Source organism: Malurus melanocephalus, unplaced genomic scaffold (genome assembly GCF_030028575.1).
Source record: "Malurus melanocephalus ecotype Western Australia unplaced genomic scaffold, MMel_1.1 scaffold_358, whole genome shotgun sequence".
Classification (NCBI taxonomy): domain Eukaryota; kingdom Metazoa; phylum Chordata; class Aves; order Passeriformes; family Maluridae; genus Malurus; species Malurus melanocephalus.
In genome coordinates, this window is record NW_026623590.1 from 65,906 (window position 1) to 89,875 (window position 23,970).

General features: G+C 43.1%; 2 protein-coding genes across 4 annotated transcripts in view; one reads left to right on the forward strand and one right to left on the reverse strand.

Moving 5' to 3' along the window:
- The window catches only part of LOC130580732 (dedicator of cytokinesis protein 1), a 174,163-nt gene that overhangs the window by 65,740 nt on the left and 84,453 nt on the right, over nucleotides 1–23,970 (reverse strand). The window lies entirely within an intron of this gene.
- The window catches only part of INSYN2A (inhibitory synaptic factor 2A), a 35,876-nt gene that overhangs the window by 7,834 nt on the left and 4,072 nt on the right, over nucleotides 1–23,970 (forward strand). Inside the window, exons 2-3 of the mRNA XM_057378424.1 lie at nucleotides 4,500–5,649; nucleotides 19,585–19,656. Of these exons, the coding sequence (XP_057234407.1) occupies nucleotides 4,505–5,649; nucleotides 19,585–19,656 (1,217 nt within the window). The 5' untranslated portion in view covers nucleotides 4,500–4,504. The remainder of the gene's footprint in view (nucleotides 1–4,499; nucleotides 5,650–19,584; nucleotides 19,657–23,970) is intronic.

The following is a 23,970-nucleotide window of genomic DNA, read 5'->3' on the forward strand; positions in this document are numbered from 1 at the left end:
ACAATGTTGTTTACTGGACATTGCTACTACTTAGGGTGATAATATATAATTTTTTAATTTCTAACATAACAACACTGTCAGTTAATTAGCAATTAGATGCCTTTGAAAAGAACAAAAATACTCATTTAATGGAGTCAAAATGTGTGGGATATTAACAATTAACATTAGKTTTCTCTGCTGGATTTGTTTAGATGAAGTAAATCTGAGTTTCTTTCTCCTCATTATTTTAACAGTACAATTGGATGAATATTCCATGTGTACATTTATGACTTACAGACATCAAACTGTTTTTGAAAAATGAGTGGTTTAGAGTGGTATTTAGGTGTATAAAAATTACTTCTGAGACAGTGGGGATTTCTCAGGAGAACGTCCAGCCTGGAAATATTCAGGAGCTAAAGATGCTGCAGATCACTTCCCCCTTTACACAGAAAAGGCCAATTATTTGCAATTCCCTGCATTATTTTAAGCCAATACATCCATCCTGTGCACTCTTAATACRTGCACAGATGTTTCCAGCTGCATTTCCAAAGCCTTCATTTGCTCTGGAAAGCCAAGGACTCAAATCCGTGCCTYTCATCTGCATTTGGAGCCTGGGAAGTTTAAGCCCACTCCACGTATTAACACATTCCCAATTCTGCTTCTGTGTCATAAAAGTGACAGAAATAAAATGGAAATTACAAGGTGAGYTCCAAATCTCCTGTCCCCTCATTAACCAATCAGGCTGGAAACTCCACACTGTAATTCTCCTCACAGAGCAGTGACTCTGCAGAGTTTGGGATACTGCAAAGACTTGTGCCACCTAACTGGTGCCTTCCATAATTACCCCGAAGATTTTACACCAACTTAAAGCTTCTCTGTGAATCATTTTTTAATTATTATTATTATTATTTAATAGATTATTTCCATATCCAAATACAGAGGGATACTGCTTAAAGGTGATCAGTCACAAGTTTATAAACAAATCAAGGCTAAAAACTGAAAAGCAAAGTCTGTAATAGCTCAAATATGTAGTTTAGCAAATCATCTCTGTGTTTAGAGTAAGTACAAATAAAAGGTTGAACACCATTATCTGCATGTAATTGGCATCTGCAACTAAAATTCAAATTTAAAGGCTTTATTACCACCCTGACAGCAGGAGCCATAAACTGAGAAACTCCAGCTCAGTAGTTTCCTAAARGATCCAAAAATCCTGCAGAGACGACACTGTGGCACTGCCTAAATAACCCAAAATTGGAGGCAACACCTTGTCCGAACCAAAAATGAAACAAAACAAGAAATATTCTGTAAAATCTTCCCTGTGAAGTGTTAAACTCACAATTGACTCTTCGCTCAACTGTTCTTTTATCAGCTGAGCGYAGAGAGTTCCCTTCAGAGACACCGGGATCCGAGCAAGGCTTAAAAAAAAAAAAATYGAGTTCTTTTGGTTGCTGTCATTCTTAATCACAGATATCTCTGAAATTATTACTCCCAGCTACTGGTGGGAATAGAAAACTCYGGATCAGCTAAATCAATCAGGCCTGTGCAGTTGGGAAAGGGAGACCAGCAATTTGGTGAAGAATCAATTTATTGGCTATTAAAGACATRCTTAAAATTAACTGCAGAATAAAGTTCCCCGTTTATCCACTCTGTAGGATATCTGCAGGCTCCTGGTTTCTGCTGGGTTATGGACCCCATTAATTCTATGTGAAGTCATCCCAAACAAACCCAGCCGGMCTGCAGCCCCCAAAAATGATGGGATTCAAGTGGGAGGTGAAATCATCTRAAAATTGAGACGGGTCAGAGACACTAATGAAATATCAAGCCAATACTTGAAAATAAATTGCATGTTAATGGATCCTGCTGTCAAATAACCCAGTGCCCAAAAACTCACTTTGACAGCTCCGAGGTATCCTAAGAGATGGTTCTAAAGAGTGACTTTCAGAGCTAACAGCCAATTTTTGTAGCCTTTTTGGGTAAAAACATGCCTTTTTCAGACACAGTTGCTGAGTATTTCACATCTTTGTGAATGCAACGTTTCATTTTTGCTACGACTTTTTGGTAGCACGGGAACTCCCACTGGCAGATTTCAAACTAATGGCTGTAATGACTGTTGTGCTTTTGTATTTAGGGTTTTTTGGTCAACTCGTTCATGTACCAGACTGCTGTGGAATATTTGCTTCCAGTAGTTCTAAAGTGCAGAGTTTTGGGGTTTCACAGCAGTTTTTACAGTTTTTTCACAGCAGTTTTTTAACATGGTCTAGTTGCAAGCTAAAGGACGGGGTTTGTATCTTACCCAGCACTTTTTTCACTGAAACATTCCCAAATTCCAGCCCTAGGTAGACAAAAGGATGGATGTCTGTGCTCCCTACCTGCTCTGTTTGCAGAATGTCCCTCAAATAAAGGTGTGGCTTCACTCACAAACACAATTAAAACTCAAATACAGCCCAAACCAGCCAGGACAGGACACTGATGTTCCCCACCAACTCCTTATTTAGGGTTTCAACTGGAACACAAATTCCTGACACTCCTATGTGGTTGTTTTATTCCCCTCAAAATCTGTCCCTATTTGTACCAGACATGTTAAARGCACAGAGATGACCAATCTTACCCTCAACCCAGCACAAAAGGTCACTCCACCATCCTACTCCAATTTTATCTTCCAATTTCCCCTTAGAATTTCCATTTTATTCTCTCTTTTGCCCCAAAACAGGGACTTGGTCACCTTGGTATCAGATCCTAGGCCTGTAGATATAAAATATCAACGCGAAAAGCAGCATCTGACCATCTCAGATTCCAATATTTGAATGTTTTTGTCCTGACATTTCCCCTCTTTTTGTTTCTTTGACAGACTTTGTACTACATCAGTCACAGAAAAATMWCTTCCCCTTCTCCAACSACTGYARCATCRAAGTCAGACAGAAAAAGGCAAATCRGGGGGGCTRTGGAAYATTTCRGTTCCTTGCTCACAAATTACCRGRCCCAGGGAATTAAAACAAGAAAAAAAACATTAACTAATGACACTTTTCCATGAGATTTTTGACCCAGAAGTYCAACCTTGGACTAGAACCTGGGAGACATCCTATGCACATCTGTGGGTATCTTTAGGGAAGCATTACCGTTACTTTTAAATCCCATAAACATCCCATTTTCCACTGAAAATTATTTTCTCATTAAGCTTTCTTACTTTAAAACTAAATACAGACTAGTCAAAGATTCRCTCCCTTGCGCCCCCGAGTTGGCTTTCTAAAACATGCGCTATTACGGCACTTAACTCTTCAAGAGTTTCACATATTTTATTAAATAGACAAAGGAATTTTAATTAAAAACATTCTTTAGACACACCTGAAAGTCCCTTTACTTGTTTTACATTGTACTCCTSAGTCTCTCCGAGGATTTAAATAGGAGATATATGGAGAATATTTGGATTAAGTGGGAATTCGGTAATTTCAGCACGTCTCAGGGAGAAATTTGTGCAACGGGAAAGTAAAATTACAACTTCAAATGAGGTGTAAAAATGAAATCTTAATTATGCAGCTCCTGCAGATCCCCTATGATCTGCACAACTACTGGGGTTTTGGGGTTTTTTTTTTTGGGTATGTGCTGTGTTAAGCAGTTGGCATCTTCTCCTTGAGGAGGAGCTTACATTTCAGTGGCAGATTAAGTAATTTCTGGGAGGTTTGGAGGGTTTTTTAGTGCTTTAGGATCATTTGGGATAAGCAGCTGTATCATAAAGGCACATTACTGCTTCTAGGAAAGGATGAGTTGTTTTGCATTTGAAGCAAAACCTTAATTGATGCACTGCTGACTTCCTCCAAAACTTCCCGAGTTCATAAATTCTACGCATCCAGCAGCACCAACCAGTTGCTAATAATAATTAATCTGCATTTAGTTTTAGCCACGAGGTGATTTTTTTATAAAAATCCAAATAATGACACCTCTAACGACCCATTAATTTTTTGCAAAGAACACTGAATACATTACACAGCAGAAATGTGTTTGGTAAGCAAGCACACGCTAAAAATAATGCCAATTTGACACTTCTTGCAACTAAACATTTGCATTAAAGGAGAATGAAGAGTGGGTAGAGCTCCAAACTTTTCTTTACTAGGACAAAGACACTTGGTTTTCAATTTTCCTGCAGTTTTTACTAATTATCAGGTAAATTCAGAGGAGCTTCTTGGGGGCACGTATTCCTGAGGGAAATTGCTTCCTGGGAAGCCCTGGCATGACAGCCATGCTGCTGTCCTGGGAAAATAGATCTGAAAAATCTTTTGGCACCAAGAAACTTCCTTTTTGAGGAGCAGGTGATCACAAGAAATCAAGAAAAAAGCAAAATTAAGGTACAAATTTCTAGGAAATCACTGAGGGCCACAACTCAAGAGAATTGAGCACATAGCTCATGAGTTGCAGCCATTTTGGTGGGATCAGAGTGACGTGGCCCAAATATCGCAAAAACATGAGGGGGAAAAAGTAACATTTCTGTTGTAATTCTAAGCTTTTCACCCTGTTTTTGGCTGCAGGCATCATGGTGAGTAAGGAGCCCAGCAAATGCTTACTCACCGCCTCGGACAGCGACGTCGAGCCCGCGGCTTCGCTGGCGCTGGAGATGAAATACGCGCTGGACCCCAACCGGCAGATCAAGAAACGGAACAAAGCCCTGCAGGTGAGGTTCAAGGACATCTGCGAGGCCCAGAACGAGCAGAGGGACAAGCAGCTCTCCAGCTCCTCCACGCAGGACCCCGACAAGAGGGAGGCCAAGGCCATCGCCTACAAGACAGCCTACCGCAAGTACATGACGGTGCCCGCCCGCAGGTCCATCCCCAACGTCACCAAGAGCACCGGAGTCCAGACRTCCCCTGATCTTAAAAAGTGCTACCAGACCTTCCCCCTGGATCGGAAAAAGGGCAACGTCCTGAAAAGCGCCGCCACGGTGGAGGCACTGCCGAGTGAGAACAACGGGTTCCTGATCGAGGTGAAGGACAGGGAGAGCCGGGGCTCGGCAGAGGCGGCGGCGTGGGGCAGGAAGGCGGGCAGCCTGCAGACGGCCGAGTTCATCTCCCACATCTCCGAGCGYGCCGCGCACGACGACGGCGCCGAGGCCTGGAAAAGCAGCGATTTGCACAGTTCTCCCAAAGAGCCGCCTCCTCCTCCTCTGCCCAGCTTGGCTGAACCCGGTGAGGAGGAGGCGGCGCGGCCAAGCCGGGCCCGAGCGGCGGTGGCACGGTTGGGCAGCGAGGAGGCCGCTCAGCCTCTCCACGGGAGGGTGTTCAAAACCGAAGTGGCCGCGGTTTATCTGCCCGCCTCGCAGGCCGACCTGGCCGACTGGGGGCCGTGCCCCGACGAGGACGACAAGAGGACGGTGCAGCTCAACGGGGTGCAGCCCCCGGCCGGAGATGCCCGAGCGTGCGCGGCGCGGGCGCAGTGCCCGGCCCCCGAATGTAGTGACCGGAGCCTGCAGGTCAACGTGGCGCCCGTGGAGGAGAGCCAGCCCTGCCGGACGGCCGTCGCCGTGAGCCAGGAATGCCAACAAATCGTGCCTCACACCGAAGTTGTGGACTTGAAAGCGCAGCTTCAGATGATGGAGAACCTGATCAGCTCGAGTCAGGAGACCATCAAAGTGTTGTTGGGTGTTATACAGGAGCTAGAGAAGGGAGAAGCTCACCGGGAAGGGTGAGTAGGAGCTTTTTTAACGAGTATGAGCATATTGAAATGTCTTTTCCACCTTGAGTTTGCAGATGCCGCCGTGACCCCGCCGTTGCTGCGCACGTGGCGTTCCTCGCACAGAGCTTTGCTGCTTTAGGGGAAACCTGCCAGCACTGTTCAGATTCCTATCTGCTAGTCCCAGGGTGTAATTWAGTAATTATTTAACGAAGGGCCCATAATACGTCTTCTCGTGCCTTTTCTAAGGAGTGCAGAACGAGCCGCTCTCCRAACAGGATTAGCGAGGATGTTTTCACATCAGCAACTTGCATTAGCCRTAATTCCTCACATGGCATGAAAAGCAGCAGCAAAACCTTCGTTCTGTAAGAGCCTTACCTTTTTAAGATTAAGGGATATTATTMCAACTCCTAATATAATTCCATTAATGGCATACGAATCTCGTCTGGTTTCCTTTCACCCGCATTTTTTTGTGGTACTTCTCTTTCAGAAGGAAGTGAAATGAAAACTTTGAATATCAAAGTCTTCTTTAGAGCTTTCACATAGCTCTAAACACAACAAACCCAAGCAGAGAGAAAGAAAATTGCATTTCTCCCTCACTGTCATTATTTAAATCAACCCATAATTAAAATATTAAAGTATTAAAATATTAAAAACATTAGAAACTGTAACTCAATCCAACCTTTAGCCTTTACCTGAACAGTTCAACCCATCCCTCACATCACTGTAACGAACATTTTGCAGACTGTCTCGCCTTAGTTCCCTCATCTTTATTCAGTGAACACACTTCAAAATGTATGTGTGCTGTTTGTGTGTGTTTTAAATGCTTCTGTAATTAAATCACAATTTGCCACAAGAAATCAGGATTTTAAAATTAAGAAACCAGCAGCTCGTGCTACTTGAAGCAGCACCTGCTTCCATTTGAGTCAGAAAGGTGCATCTTTAATTTAACTTTCTTTAGGAATGTAGGAATCATGTGAATCCTTAAAACTCCAAATGTTTGGCACTAAAAAGTCATCTTAGTTGGATCCTGCTGTCAACACAGCCTTTGTGTTTTTAGTTTATTTTACATCCAATTATATTATTACTTATATCCAYATCAGTTATCAATTATCTATATCAAGAACCTTATCAAGTCCTGGATTGTCAGACTGGGAGATTTCCTGACCTTAGATTTCAATGATTTTAAAGACCTTTCCCAACCTAAACAATTCTATAATTCATTTTTTTTTTTTAATTGTTATTATTCAGGAAAAAGAACTCCCCTGACTTTCTTAACTTACAGAAACTGCAGGAGCTTTGGAAGGAAGTGCCAAGCTGCTTTTCAAATCACAAAATATAGAAAACTCTTCCATCATCACCATAACTCATCAGCCACTCATCGAGAGCCCTGAGTGCACAAACACCCACCTCAGCCCCCAGAGTCACCTGCTATAAATACATCAGCTTCCTCCACACAATTAGACATCCAAATTTGATCCCTTCCCAAAGATAGCACAGCCACGGGTGCAGCAGATACAGATTTTTCACYGTCCTGACAGAAGCAGAGCAGTGTTAGGGGTGTGCCCCTGCCCCAAAACAGATCTTGGCCGAAATATCCAGGATTGTCTTCAAAAAAATTCCTCTGCAGTTGACAAAGCTGCAGCCTGTGTTAGCCCKAAAATAATGAAATTATCCACAAATCCCAGTTTAGAACATCTCTTCAGCCTCTCAAACACTCAGACTCGTGCACTGGAGTTTACAAGAMTCCATTTGACCAAAAAGAGCCACTTATTAGCACTTTTTGCTGCTTGGAGCCACTGGCAGCTGCCTCTGCATGCTCCAGACACGTCCCAGACCTGCTCCCTCCCYGCTGGGCAGGAAGGTGTCGAGAAGGGGAGGGGAGAAGAGAGATGAACATTTACATATTTCCCCCTGTTTTAGGTACCCCTGCATTCCCARTCCCTCTGATTTTGTAGCTGCTGGCTGATTTGGAAGGAGACAGCACAGCTTTGTGCTCGGGACCTTCCCCAGTGATCCCTCTCCAGAGCTGTAAGAACACTCTGTTCTCCTGCAAACACATCATTACCACGACGCCTGTCTTTATCCCCAGCTCCCTCAAATTACACAACTCCTGCAATAATAGGCTGCCCCATCCTTTTATTAGAATAATTCTTGCCAATTGCTGCGTTCATCCTACAACATCTTTGCCACAGACACTTTGTAAGCTGTTACAGATCTCCCCAGTGGCAGCAYGTTGAGCTTTTTTCCTGTTACAACCAGGTTTTAGGTCAGTTTAAATCAAGAAATTAAAGTAATTCTACTGCTCCATCTCGGTTTATTGTAGCATCTTCCATCTGCTAGAACAGGATGAGATGTCCTGAATTTATGGAACTCTCCTGGTTTTGTTATGTATAATAAATTCCTTACATGCCACAAGAAAGAAATACAAATAACATGCTGCTGGTTAAAAAAAAATAATAATGTGAACTAAAAAACCACCAAAAGCAAAAAAACAAAGCCCCAGCTAAATTTCTTAATCAGATTTTTCTGCCTTTAAGGAAATCAGTGTTCTTTAAGTGCTGTTGCAGTGCCATGGGACTGGTGCTCAGTGGATTCATTTTCACTAATATGCTGTAGGTCCTGAACTGCTATTACTGCAATTCATCACTAAATGAGTCGATGCCAGCAGAATTGTAGCAGCATCTCTGAAGGCGGCAGGCTCATCCTTTGGGTGACTATCATCCATGTGTGCTTTTGAAAATGTCAGTGCTCCATCATCTGCAATTAGCAACAACAGCCAGCACTCAACTCTGCTGGAAGGGAAGGGGAAAGCCACTGGAGCAGGAGGGGAAACACGGCCAGCCCGTGATCCCCCTCCCAATTTCAAAGGATTATTAAAATTCTGTGTTATGTGCATCATTATTTACTAAATGTTTGCCAAAATGGCTGTTCTACCTCTCTGTGTGGAAGCTTCTACAAAAAAAAAAAACAAATTACATCCCAGAAAACATTGCTGGATGCCTTAAGTCATGCATGAAGGAAGAGCAGAGCTGCAGCTTCAATTAAGAGTCCCAGCTCAGAGTTAAAAAAAACGTTGAATATTACATGATGCAGGGTTTACAACACAAACCCAGTTTTATGCTCCAGTTTTATTCTGATAAATTATCAGCAATCTCACTTTATAGATGTATTTGTCGGTGCCCAGATAGAGAATTTAAGGAGCCAAATGTGTGGAGCATCACTAAGGCTGACAGGACTGCAAGCACGACGCAAGTTAATCATTCTAAAACCTGCCTAACGAAGATCTGTGAAATACATAACAGAGATGAGCATGTAATCAAAGATACTTYGCTGCTGGAGAACAGCAGTGACCTGCCCTTTAAATCCTTCCCGTGGAAAGGAGCAGTAATCTGGGCCCTCCTCATTATACAACAAATCAGCGATTTTAATAAACAAAGCGCTCAATTTGCCACACAAAAACAAGTCAMAGCATTTGGACTCTGCCAGGCCAAATGCTCCACATCAGACAAGAGTTAAATGAACCTGTTTCAGAGCTAATTTCTATTCATCTATTAGTCAGCAGTGGTTCAGGAATTTAAAGAGATCTCAACAAACTCCTTCGGAGAGGCTCAGAGAGAACAGAACACGTCGTCATGGATGGAATTTAAATGTCATTTCAGGTTTTTCAGTGACTAAGGGATTTCTGTGCCTCTTACTCCCATTTCTGAGCAGAAAATAAGCCCATATTTGGGGATGAAGCTTTGCACCCAAGGGGAGAGGAGAGCAGGGAGCATCCTCACSCTGAGCAGCACTGCCAGCACTCTGCTCAAGGTCACCCAAACTGATCCTCCCTCCTCGGCAGCGATGGCAAACCAAAGTCAGGGAGCCAAAGCAATTATTGMCCAGATTGTTTGCTCTGCTCCCTTCCAGGAGCCAGCCCAGATATTCAGAGCAGACCAAGGAGACTGAGCAAATAAAGGCAGGAACAACCTTTGCTGTCAAACCCAATCCATCCACATCCTTCCAAACCTGAGAGTTCCTTAATTCACACCTGGAGAAAAGGAACCWTAAAAAGAGTTTACAAGAGCAGAGCCTTTGAAAGCACAGCCCTTGGGAGTGATGTGCCAGCTCCACAAGTGATAGGACAGGGGATGGTTTAGGATTTCCCCTCCCTTTGGTTTTGTGTGGGATTTCCTCCCTCTTTAGTTTTGATTTGGGATTTCCCCCCTCTTTGGTTCTGGTTTAGGATTTCCCCCTTCTTTGGTTTTGGTTTGGGATTTCCTCCCTCTTTGGTTTTGCTTCACTTCTTTTCAGTTACAGCCCTGGTTTACCAGGATCGTTTCTAAGAGAAAACCTGGGAATGGAGGGAAGCATTAGATAAGCATAACAGCAGCAAACAGCTGCACTACAAATAAATACATGAGAAGCAGAAAGAAAACAGCAAATTCCAGCTGGGATGGAATCACAAACTGTGTCATATTCTGAGTGATTCCAGGTTGTGGGACACTGTAAGAGCAGTTTGGGAATAGGATACAATGACTGCCTTTACTTCCTGCTGTGACCTTTACATCCATCCATTCTGTCCTCTGGAATGGTCGCATGCATTTCATTTCCCCCCTGAGATCACCTCCGAAATTCTTCCACCTTTCCTCTTACTGGAGCTGCTGTATTTTGGGATGTGAATCATTTACAAATCATTCCCAAACACAGACACACCCAAACACCTTGGAAATTTTAACAATCCTCCTTCCAAGGCAGAGCCAGGAAATCTCTTTGGATGCATCTCCCTCAGTCAAGGAAAAGGAATAATTGTTGCAAAAATCAGAGCTTTGTCAACCTTGTGATCCAGTGATGGTTGAGTGATGTACACCTGACCTTCTCCCAAAGCAGGAGCAGAACTGACACCACAGATTTCATTTACCTGCCCTCAGCTTAAGAAATTTGTTTTTCTGAGCTCTGAACCAGCCCATCCCCGCTCCCCCAAGCAGAGGGAGCAGAGCAGGCACACACTGACACCTCACCACTGGATCCCATTAAATCCCAAAACTCCATGGAGGTTATTCCAATAGCTACTGTCAGGCCATGGGATCCCCCAACCCCTGATATTAAAAATCCTCTCTTGTTAAAAAACCCAACCAATGAAARCTGATGATATAAGGCTGATCAATGTAATTAATACCCAATCAAGGTAAAAAATCCAGCATCACCCAAGGTTTAACCTCACATTCCAATTTTTTAACCTCACATTCCAATGTTTTAACCTCACCTTCCATTTTTTTGACCACACATTCCCTTTTTTTGACCTCACATGCCATCTTTTTCTGGATTAGCTCCCTTCAAACCCCTCTGGAGTTGCATCTCCAAGGGCAGGCACCAGGAGCATCTCAGCATTTCACAGGCCTTCAAAACACGAGGAGATTTATATTTCCAATAGGATTTTTCATTAGAGTTGGACACATTTGTTCTGTGGCTGATAATCCAAGTTTCAGATCAGATTGTCAGAGTGAATAAAAAGGGCAAAGTTTCACAGTTCACAGCCATCCTGGAACATTAATGTGTAATAATTCACACTACCTGGGTACTATAACATTGAAGATAGAGAGCATTTAAATAACCCTGCTGTCAGAGCCACTTTCTGTCAGTCCTTTGTGAGGAACAGAGTGGTGGGAGGTTTACAGCGAGGAAATGAGGAACAAAAAAAAGGAAAAGCAAACCCATAGCAACAGCCAGAATGCAGAATAAACATTAAAAAAAAGGCACAATCTTTTCAGCAAAGTTACTCAGTATTAATACTCTGTTTTCTCAAAAAAGAAACTACTAGGAACGTTCTGAGCCTCAGAAAATAGAACATATTTTCCTAATATAGTTCAGCTTTTTATCTGCATATACTGTATGGGCACAATTCAATGGCAAGGTATTTGAAGTACTGAGAAAAATAATTTGATTTCTATCTAGTTGCTATTCACTGGACTTTAAAATCAAGGTGAAATGTCATTCCTCACCACACCTCCCTGTTCCAGCCYGGGATCAGCAGTTTCCAAATGAAAATAAAGTTCAGGACTTTTCCTGCAGATTGGCTGGAAGGGACACAAAGGCCAATAAAWGCAAATTCCCACTACTCAAATCTGGAAACACTGATGAAGTCTTATAATGGAAGATTAAAAAAACAAGTGTAAGCAAACAGTGTTCTTGCTAAATGTATCCATAGGAATTACCACGGATCAGAAGCTTCCCAATGTCACCCAAATCATACACCTGCAAGGAGAGTTTTCCTGCTAAATCAGTCATTAAAAAAGAAAAGATGACTGAAGGTAAGGAATTACCAGTTTTCACAATTAGAATAATCCTTTAAGAAGTGCATTTTGGCTGTTGGCAGSATCAGAACGCAGAGGCAGAGCCATGAGCCTGTAAAAATGGGACCAAAATGAGCTGTGCAGTGTTAAATTCYTCACTGCTGTTCCTTCACTAGAGATGAAACAACTGAGTTCTAATTGACACCTCCTTGTGAGCTCCAGTACTCGCACAAAGTACAATTATCCCTTATCCTGACAGAGGGAAAACGGCAAAAAAGAGGAAAAATATTTGTCTGAAGATGGGGGTGTTTGGTTTTTAAACTGTCGAGGCTCCAGCTACCCCAGGCTCCAGATTTGGGACAGGAAGTTCAATCTCACAAAGCTCCTGTGCAGCACATTGAGGGAACTGAAGGTGAAACTGGGGAGATGATGGAGAGCTGAGATGGACTCAGGACCTGGGGTTGGTGTTTAAAGTCCTTCCCAAACCATCCCAGAATCYGTGGATAGAGGAAAACCTCTCTAAATGAGTTCCCAGGAATGGATCTGTCCCTCCTCCCTGATCCCACCTCTGGGTCACTTTGGTGGAACTGTCCTCACTCACACCCAAACACAACTGAGTGTCCACACTGTTCCACAGCTCTGACAGGTTTTGGTTGGAGTTTGCCAAAACACGGGAATTTTGAAGATGGATGAGTAATTCCCTGCCACGGAACCATTTTTTCCACATTAAGCAGCAGTTAGGAAAATATTGATGTGAAACTGGGACAATTCTGAGCTTTTTTGTTTCTTGTGATGATTTCTGTACGGCGTGGAGCAGCAGTGGGGGGATCAGTGCTGCAGGTCAAGCAGGAAGGAAAACTGCCATTCTAAAGGAGGCTGGAAATCTCTCCAAACATTCCAAACTATTTGTATCCCTTTTCCTACCAGRATGATGATGGGGAATGTTTTCTATCCCGTTAATCACTGAATGAACCAACCAGAAGAGGACAGATAGAACTATATGGGGGAATACTGGGATTTTCYYCCCTTAATTCCAGAGAATCACRGAGTGTTTTGGGTTGGAAAGGWCCTTCAAGACCATCCYATTCCACCCCCTGCAATGGTCAGAGACACATCCCACTATCCCAGGGAGCTCCAATCTCCATCCAGCCTGGCCTTGGGCACTCAAAGGGATCCAGGGGCAGCCACAGCTTCTCTGGGCACCCTGTGCCAGGGCTGCCCACCCTMCMGGGAACAATTCCWTCCCAAWATCCCATCTACATCCACYTTTTTTYCWGTTTAAAGCCACAGAGGCTGTGTGAAGCCCCRGAATTGCTCAGGATCAGAGGTTGGATTGCAGAGGCCAGCAGAGGTGTTTTGGCATTAACAWGAAGTTCACACTGTGGAATGGTCTSGACTCRGCCTAAGTCAGGGCATTTCTCTGATAAATGAGAGATTTGTTTACTTCACTGCCATCCACAGAAGCTCAGAACAAATTCCAGTAATGGGAGCTGTAACTGCACAAAACTCAAACAACTGCCAAACTCCTGGGCTGTGGGTTCTGCAGGAAAACCTCAAACTCCCCTTATCCAAGAAAATGAGAAAACACAAAGTACTGGAACCTGCTCAGGCTTCAAAATGAGGAGTTCAGCACTCCCACAGTCCCTCCTGCTGTTTTTCAGTGATTTTTTCCCTCCATCCTTCTTGCAAGCACAGAATCCCAGAWTYRTTCAGGTGKGAAAAGACCTCCAAGASCATCGAGTCCAACCTGTGACTGATCCCCACTTTGTCACCAGCCCTGAGTGCCACATCCAGGCATTCCTGGAACTCCAAGCACTGGCTCCACACACCCACAGGATCAATGGCCACCTATCCCACTCCCTCTCCTTTATTTTATGCTGCTGCACAGAATTTGGAATTTCAAACAAGTCTGGCTGATGCAGTTATTATTTTAAGTGTAGGTTTAGAGATACAATGCACAAAGGGTATTTGAGCTCGCACTGAAATCTTAATCACAGCAAAYTGATGAAATAATACCACAGATTTGTATTTCTCCCATCCTCCCTCTTTCTAGAAACAATTCCTGTGAGCAGCCTTCATTTAGCAGCCCAAGCCAAGCAGAACCCAGGTGCTGTGTTTTAGGAACTCCCCAGATCAGGGTGGGAGTAGCAAGAGCTGTGAGGGCTCAAGGATTTCCACCATTCCACACACCACCCCAGCTGATCCCAAATATTACACACACATGGAATTCATTTCAAAATCCCATGGATTTAGCAGTGGGAAGTGTGAAGAGGAACATCTGAAGCTGCAGGAAAGGATGGGGGGGTGCAGCAGAGCTGAGGATGAGTTGAGGGCTCAGGAGGCTCAGGGCATCCAGGTGATGACCCCAAATCCAGTCCTGCATCCTTCATCACTGAAGTGCCTGCCCTGAGGATCACAACCTGCTGCTCCACAGAGCAAATCCCCTCAACTGTTATCAACACCCAGAGCTGACATTTTCAGTCTTCTCCTGCTTTTTCTAATGGGACAACAGAGGCACAAATATTCAGGAGATACTAGACCTTGTACACACTTAATTCCTGCAAGATTTTGCGATTTCACCTCAAATACATTTTAACTTTCTTCATTATTGCAATTTATTTTTTGAATAACTCAACAGTCCTATTAARATATGTTGTTTTTTTTACAAGAAAACACTCCCTGACTAACCTGAGCATAATACAAAATGTATTTACAGGGTGAAAGCACTCCAATTGCTGTCGTGGGATTCATGCCGTACGCCCACGGTGCAAATACCTCAAAAAGCAAATTAGTCATCTGCTTCCAACTGTCAGGATGCAGGAAAAGACAACAACCACTGTCTTGGAAAGAGCCTGAAAAATCTCACCACTGAGCTTCTGTACATTGCAAAGGATTTTTTCACAAGCCAAATCAATAATGGCAGCCTTGAAATGAAAAGAGAGAGAAGAGGGAAAATGTGGAAGGGATCAAGGCCAGGTKGGGTGGGATTTGGAGCAAACTGGGATTGTGGAAGTCTCATGGCAGAGGGTGGGATGGAATGGGCTGCTGGAGAGAGAAAAATTGTTTTCATTAAGGTTTAGTTAATCCTGAGTCAGAAAACCACCCAGGAGCGCAAAGCTGAGATCACTTCAACCTGTGTGAACTTTGATTGCTCCCACGGGGAAACAAAACCAAAGGAAATGGGGAAAACAGACAACAAAACCAGGGAGAATTGAAAAACTGTTAGGTGGAAAATAGGTGATCCTTAAAAAAAAAAACCAAAAAAAACTGATCCTTTCCCATCACAGCCACTTCTGGGAAATCCTACCATTAGGGAACTCCATTAATACCAAGGATTCCCCACATCCCAACAGAGAAAGAAAGGCATTCAGATATAACAGCTCTATCCTTCTAAATCACTTTGTAAAGAGTATTTTCTTTGCTTCTAATGGATGTCCATTAAAAAAATCAGCACACRCAGATCTAAGCTCTCCTCTCCCAGCTCCGTCTAATTTATACACACAAAAATATTCAAATGCAAAGATTTTGATGTTAAAGTTGGTATTTTAAAATAAAAAAAGCCTCCAGCAGGTGCACAAATTCAGTGTTTCACAGAGATTTAGAGGGTGTAATCCCCTTAGGCTGCTCTGAAAATTGCAGCCTATTCTTAGTTCCTGCCAGTCCATGTCAGCAAAATGGTTGTTCTTCATTATCATATTTTAATACTTGGGAGTGTTAATTGAGGTTAAGCTCAGGTTGAGCCCAGAATGCTGAAATAAAAAAATAAAAAAAAAAAAACAACCTGCCAGAAAATGAAAGTATCCTGAAAATAATATGGGAAAATGTGTGAAAAATTGGAGATGAGATCTGCATTCCAAGGGGGATGTGAGCTCACCTAAATTCATCTTTGCTTGAGACCAGATTGGAGGTGGCTTGGAGCACCCTCAGATAGAGGGAGATGTCCCTGGCCACRGAAATGGGTRGGATTTAAGGTCCCTTCCAAYCCAAACCAATCWGGAATKTTGGGATTCCATGACCTGCCTGAGCTCTGCACATCCACACAGAAACAGAAAACCCCAGAATCACCAGGGTTGGAGAGACCTTCAAGATCTTCCAGTCCAACCCATGCCCAACACCTCAACTGAACCACGGCACCAAGGGCCACATCCAATCTTTGTATAACACACCCCCATCTCCCYGGGCAGCCAATTCCAACATTTTGTCACTTTTCCCATAAAAAAAACTCTCTCCTGATATCTAAATACAAGATCTGAGGCACAAAGGATGAAGCTTTGGAGCAGTGGCTCCTCCTTCGTGGACAYCAGAACACATCAGATCCAAAGCAAGCCTGAAACTCCAGAAATAACATTCAGGATCGAAACCAGGCCAAACAAAACTTTTTATTTTTCTGAAACAGCGACAGATTTTCTGCAGGAAACTTTGCTTTGTGCAAGACTTGACATTTGAAAGAATTTATTTTTACCAAAAATAACAACTGGTTCACTAATGAAGGACAGAGTTTCGAGCCTGAGCTCTCCTACACTGGAATACCTTCCAAATTATTTTTAGGAGGAAAGAAAAAACAGCTTTCTCCAAACACTGCATGGCACAAGGAAAATCACCCAGAACTCTCCTCCTCCTGCTATCCAGACTCTGCTCTCAAACTGTTCCTAAGAGTTAAAACTGATGGAAATGCTGGTTTTCAGGAAGTCTGGGCTGCAAATCAACCTCACTGCCTCCAATTTGCACGGAAATGCTGTGCCAGTAGTGAAATCCTTGCTGGCGTGAAGGAGATGAATTCCATGCAAGTGTTTGTGTAGATAATTATGTGAAAACAAGAAAGTCGAAAGCCCTGAGGTATCAACAACAGAATTCTTTCATGAGGAGTTTAATTTTTAGAGAAATAATTGAATTTATCCTGTGCTAACRCTCACATAATTCAGTCCTGGCTAAAGAGCTCAGAAACCGCCAGATGGAAACCAAACATTGGGACACCATGGAGTGTTCTCGGGGCTTTCAGGGAATTCTAACAGGATCATCCAAAGAMAGGAATAATAAGAAACACGTAAAAACCATCTCTGAAAAGCTAAAAGTACTCAGTAAGGAAAAAACTGTTTTATGAGAATTTAATCAAAAACTAAACCAAACTAAAAAATGAATGTATCACTGTAACCACTGAAGATCAAGAATTGCAAAGATGCTCAAACCACACAGAGCCTGAATGCAGCAGTTGAGAAACCAGGATTTCAAACTCATCATCTAAAAATCATCTCATTTTTAAGTACTTATACCCAAGGACCATTTTCATCAGCTTAACGAGGCTGCCTTCTASCAGCAAATATTAAGTGTATGGAAATCTGGAATTATTGTGCATTTAAAGACCATCAAATCACAGAATGGTTCGGGTTGRGAGGGACCTTAAAGCTCATCCAGACCCAGCTGTTTTCAGCCCTGCAAACATGGATGGAAATGTCTCAGCTGGAAATAAACAACTTTAAACAAAAAATACCAAACCAAGCTGGCACCAGCACCAAGTGTTTATGGCTTTACCTATAAAGAGGATCTCACCCAGCAGAGCCACATCCTCTGAAGGCAACTATTGACTGTTCTTTATGTCCTCAGTAAATAAAGGCCTTCACCAGCTCATCTGCAGACTTTAAATGTTGTATCTTTAGTYAGAGCTTTTAGGAGCTGATCAATAGCTTGGGGGGAAAAACCATTTACAAGTTTCAGGTTCACAGTAGGGACAATTTGAATGTGGGCTTGTGGAAGGCTTGAAAAGGGGAAATAAAAATCAGGTATTGCTGTGATGCCTGATCAGGCTTACCTAAACCAGGCTGGACAGAATTCAGAGAATCCAAAGCAGTTCTGTTATTGCAGAGCCTTCAGGGCCATCCAGGGCAGTCCCACACCCACAATGGACAATGGCTCACGGGTTTTTCACCCTTTCTCACTTTTGTCCATTTGCACATCGGGGCTGAATCCTCCAATTGCAGCTGCAGCCAATGCAATCATTCACTCCAACTTGGCTCCCCCAATTCTCTGTTGTTTCCATCCCTTAGGGCCTGGCACAGGGAGGTGTCCTTTAGTTTGGGGCTGCAGAAAAATTGTTATGTGTAAAAATGGGAGAGCAGGAGCTCAGGGGTGGATGGGATRGGATTTAAGGTCCCTCCCAACCCAAACCATCCCATGGCTCCGTGATTTGGCTCTGGTGCCGTGTTCAATTCCAGCAAAGTTGGTGATCTGAGCACGTTCCTCTGATTCCAAACCAATCTGGAGGCCAAAGAACAACACCCACCTACAACAGCAAGAACTCCACGTTGCATTTCACTTTTAGAAGGAAAGAAGTCTTAAAAGCAATAGATTCACTGTTTTATGAACTTCTGTTGGTGCCTCCATAGCCACTTCGGCCACGACCCCACCCAGGCACTGCCCATCACACCCTCAAACCCTGAAAATCAGACAGAAAAGTGACACAGGCCCAGCTGATCATTTCCTGAGCTGAACAAACAGCCACAGCACCTCAGAAATGCTSATTGTTCACCTTAGGGATGGGCACATCAAACACTCAGTGCAGAATCTCCCATTAACACTTGCTGTTACACAGGCTGGAGATTTTGACACATAAAAACCAAGTTAATTTTCTTTCCAAAAGCTGAATTTTTCATTTTTGTTCACTGTCAGGACAGCAGAGGAGGTGCTGTGTCTCTGTGAGGGCAGGGAAGGGGCAGAGATGGCCCTGGTTAACCCTGAATAATTGGAGGTTGATCAGTTGAACTCTGAGTGAGGAAGGTCCTGGGCTCAGGGGCAGAACCAGCATTCCTACAACAATCCTGACTGCATCCATTTTCCACAWCTCCAAAGTTCCCTGGACACATTATTTCCCCCCTTCTTCTAAAAACAACCATCAAGAAACTTTGCCAGCACTTATTTGTATCCAACAAACTGAAAAAGCTTTAAAAGAGCCTAAATCAGTGATTTTACAAAGAAAAATCAAAGTACCAATGCATGAAATTTGACGTAGGAATTTTCATTTTAAACTCATTTGCATGCCAGAACATCCATGTTCACAGGCAACTGTTCTATTTTAATTAAATCGTTTTCTTTTAATGAAATTTCTATGTATAAAGAAGAAATTATAGAATGTAAAGAAGTACCTGCATACCTGAAAAACCCATTTTTAATTAAAAAGGACCAMGGCAGAGACAATCACAGGTAAATGAAGAGCAAGAGACTTCAAACCATTGTCTGACAAAGCACAGCTGCAGGCTCAGTGAGCACAGCAAATGTCATTTAAAAGGCATTTTCTTCCTTTTAACACACAAATATCCCTACAACAGATCTTCAGCCTCACTGAGAGGCACAAAATTCCTAAACAGATCCTATTTTGCAGTGTTATGTTCTGTACATTCCTCCTAATCAAATGGATTATGTGTTTTGATTTATTGCTCAATGCTGAGAGTTTGCTTAATGTGAAAGTGGAAAAAATATTAATCTGCCCTAAAAAGTAATTTCTAATTTAAGAWGAATATGCTGCTTTTGATGTTGGTTTCCTAATGGCTGGGCTTTGTATTCAACAGTCAAGGTAAAAAAATAATCCTCAAGTTCTGATTATTGTGAAAAAGGTCACAGAAAGCCAAAAGTTATTAAAATAAATAACTTTTAGACTGATTTCCTGCTCTTGTCTTTGCAGGCTTTCCTATCGGACCGGGCAGGACACGGCCAATTGTGACACATGCAGGAACAGTGCATGTATTATCTACAGGTGGGTTAAAAACACCAATATTCCCATTTTTTCCTGGGGGAAAGCAATGATTGGGTCACCAACGCAGGCTTTGTGATCAACCTCCATGTCCCAATCACCAGGGCAGAAATTAATCCTCACTAAATCATAAAATTCAACATCTGGGTAGGTATGGATCAGAAAAAGATGATGGTGGGCAGCAGGGTGTGGTATGGGAAGGGTTACAAGGTGTGAGCTTTGTTTTGAAACTGATAGAGATATTTAGGATTTTCTGACCAACAAGTCAACTTCACATTTACCATTATTCACTTCTCTACACTCTTGGGATTTACTTTCATGACAGTAACAGCTGGACTGGAGAATTCATTTGGAGAGAGGGTCTGTACAGCAAAGAGAACCACAGAGAGATCCAGTCCAGGCACCTTTAGAGTAAAATCAGGGTTGGATGGGATACTGGGAAGGAATTCCTGCCTGGGAGGGTGGGAAGGGGCTGGGATGGAATTCCCAGAGAAGCTGTGGCTGCCCCTGGATCCCTGGCAGTGCCCAAGGCCAGGCTGGAGCCCCCTGGGACAGTGGAAGCATCCCTGCCCAGGAGCTGGAATGAGATGAGCTTTAAAATCCCTTCCGTCCCAAACCATTCTCTCATTTTTATAAACTGACATTCCTACCCAGGCTTTTTGTTAGGTTTTTTTTTTTTGGCATATCCAGTGAAGGAATAACAGGCACTGGGCATGACACAGAGCCATCATGAGCCTGATGATGTGTTTCATACTGACAGCTTAATTGTCCTCCTCAAAAAACCCCAACTGAATGTTTTCAGGCATTGCAGGTGAGAACAAAACAAATGTGTCTCAGGATTTCAGCAAATCAGGCACTGCAGCACGACTGAAAATGCACAGAGATGACAATTCCAGTGAAGATATAAACTCAAATTACGAACAAAATGTAGGATTTCCACCCTCACCTCTTCATTCTCTGCTCAGCCTGCTTTAGGCAGAAGATCTGGAGCTGTTTATTTATAAATTGTCTCCTCACTGCACAGAAATGAAGGAAAAAAGAATGGAAACCTCCARCTCCATCTCAGAACCAACCCCAGCAGGGTTCTGTGCCAGGGCAGGAACCAATGAATGCTTTCATTCCTCCGTAAAACAAAGCTCAGAAGCACAAAAATACCCAACACTTCCCTTTTCCTCCACAATTCCCAGCTCAGGGCAGCCTGGAAGGACAACACAGCACTTCTCCAGCAGGGAATTATCCTTGTTCCATTAGCTAGGGGAAAATCCAATTAGAAATTTTCCAAAATCTTTGTTTCTAGTCAGTGGATTTCAAATTCCAGCCTCTACTCTTGCACTCTGCAAGTGAAACCACCCCAGAGCAAAAATCTGGAGAGTTTTCCAGCTGAGGGAGGGTGGAGCAGGCAGGTCCAGCTCCAAATTCCCACCTGGAATGCCTCGGGATATTTGCCTAAAGCCACGTTTGCAGGGGATGTTTGAGCAAAAACCAGCTCAGCTTTGTGCTGTTGAGGAGAATTCGTGCTGCAGGCGAGAAATGTGAGAGCAGAAACAGAGCAAAGCAAGGGGAGCACGAGAAAAGGGGATTAAAACCAGGAATAAACCAGGAATTCACCGATAAAACCAGCCCTGAGATGCCTTGTAGAAATTTCTGCTCCTCCACAGGGCCCTGACACCTCTGGAAAAAAAGGCAGCAAATCCTGAGTTAGGCTGGGATTAAATCCAGTGTTCCTTTGCCTAAGGTTTGCACAGAAAATGCTGCAGGGAGAGACCCGAGATCTCATTAAGGCAAAACAACTTTTAGGAATGGAAACTGAAACTGTTCAARGCTCCATAAATCCCTGAGTTCTTGGAGGGCACTGGACCTGTCCGAGCAGGAGATTCTTAATCTTGAGCTCTTTCTCCCAWTTAATGCATAGGAAACTCTTAAAAAAATTATTTGAAAATATATATAAACAATGSCCTTATGGGACAAATCAATATTTAATGAGAAATCCTCCAGTTTGCCAKAACCGACTGTGTAGGTTTTTGAAAAATGCTTCCATTTTGAAAACTGCAACATTAAAAGAAATAATATTTAGAGGTGTTTCAAATCTCGATTTTTCAGCATCTTAGAGGAATGGTTAAATTCAGATTAAGATTAAGTGCAGCCTGCAATGTCAGGTAGAGCACAGGTGAGGAGGTGGAAGTTCAGGTAATTAAATTCTTCCCCTTCAAGTTGAATTTTCAGAATATTCACATAATGTAGTACAAAAGCAGAGACAGTGGAGAACGCAACAAAAAAAACTGTTGTGCTCTAAAGGGTTCTGAGCATCCAAAATATTGTCAGTAAAAATTCTGAGGAGCCTTTTGGGAACACATATTTTGCATATTGAATTTAATTTTTTTTTTTGCTAAGATTACAAATCTATTTTGTGTTATTTTCTCTTTATACTGAAAAAACCATATTTCCTAGCATTAAAAAAAAAGGAAAATCAGGTTATTTTCTCATTGTTTTAAAGAAAAGGAAACTGATCAAATATTAAAAAATATTTAAAATAAAAAAGTAGCAAAAGCTGAAGCTGCTTTGCAAATCAGGAGGRAAAAGAAAGCCATCCACATCTGGATATTCCATTTCCCTCAAAATTCCACTTATTTCTGCAAAAAATTCAGGAATTTGGAACTCCATTCCCAGAAATCACTGACACCTTCTCCCACCACACCAGAGCAGCCACAACCTTCAAACTGTCAGTAAAAAATACTCTTTGTAGCCACTTCCAAGCAGAATTTAAAATAGTAGCCAAAAATGGGATTAAATTGTACAAAAATGGGATTTTTGGGCTGCAGGATTGCTGGGAAGTGCACAAAGCTCATTTTGGGGTCATTAGTGCTTATCTGGATCCCATTTTTCCAGGATGGGACAGGTGCTAATGCCTGAACACGAACACTTTATAGGGGCACAGCCCAATGCTCCTGCAGGGAAAATTTCCTCTCTTGGAATATTAATTCTACAAAAAGAAGCTATTTTGGAATCCAKGAAATATTTCTTCTTCATGTAGGATTTTTGGTGGTTTTTTTTAGGGAAGGCTGATTGCTGCCTACAAGTGAATATTTTCATTTATTGTGTAATTTAACAGAGGTCAAGCACAGTTTCCCTTCTCCTGCATGGTTAATTTGAAATAATCCAAGTATTTGAAAGCTTTGGCTGTGTCAATYAATTCATGGYGGAATTGGTGCGTTCCTCTGCCACRAGGATTTGGKGATGGAAAGGGAAATTCAGTCTTAGCTGAGCTGGAATAGGAGCAAAAAGGATTTCCCTGGAGGCAGAAAGGAGAGGGGAAAGCTCTGAGCAGGGTCGAGCCTTGGAGAGGGCAAGARACAAGAGGAGGAAGGACCTGGAGCTGCTGGAGAGAGAGCAGAGGAGGATCTGGGATGATCAGAGGGATGGAGCAGCGCTGATGTGGGGAAATATTGGGGAAATTAGGATTGTTCAACCTGGAAGAGGAGCTTTGGGGTGACCCCACTGTCCTTTCAGTACCTGAAGGAGACACAACAGACAAAGAGAGGCTACAAGAGTGTGGAGTGACAGGACAAGGGAAATGACCCCAAAGAGCCAGAGGGCAGGGATGGATGGGATTTTGGGCAGGAATTGTTCCCTGTAGGGTGGGCAGCCCTGGCACAGGGTGCCCAGAGAAGCTGTGGCTGCCCCTGGATCCCTGGCAGTGCCTCAGGCCAGGCTGGAGCACCATGGGGTGGTGGAAGGTGTCCCTGCCATGGACTGGATGGGATTTCCAACCCAAACCATTCCRYGATTCCCTGATAAATCCCTCAGCAGCTCAGTCCTGAGCCTGGATTTCTCTGATTCAGCAATTTCCCAGTACCCAACAGCTCATGAGCATCTGAAACCTTCAAATGATTCATGACAACAAYGTGTGACTGTGCTAGGAAATAAGAAACCCCATCCCTATCTCGGGGCTTTTTGCTCCATCCCCTCCCACAGCCCATATGTTTAATCCCAATGATTCGCACTCCTCAAATTCTGATTTCAATCCCTCACACAGCAACTAAATCAGAAAAGGTTCACTGCTGCCTGCATGCAAAAAATAAACTCATTAACATAAATTCTCAAAAACAGAAAGACAAAACCAGAAAATCCATCACAACAATGCCTCGGGTCCCCTAAAGGGGCTCCAGGAGAGCTGGAGAGGGACTTTGGACAGGGGATGGAGGGACAGGACACAGGGAATGGGGCCACACTGCCAGAGAGGAGGGGTGAATGGGATTTTGGGGAAAAAAAAAATCCCTCCTTGTCAGGGTGGTACCAAATAAACTCATCCATGGGTTG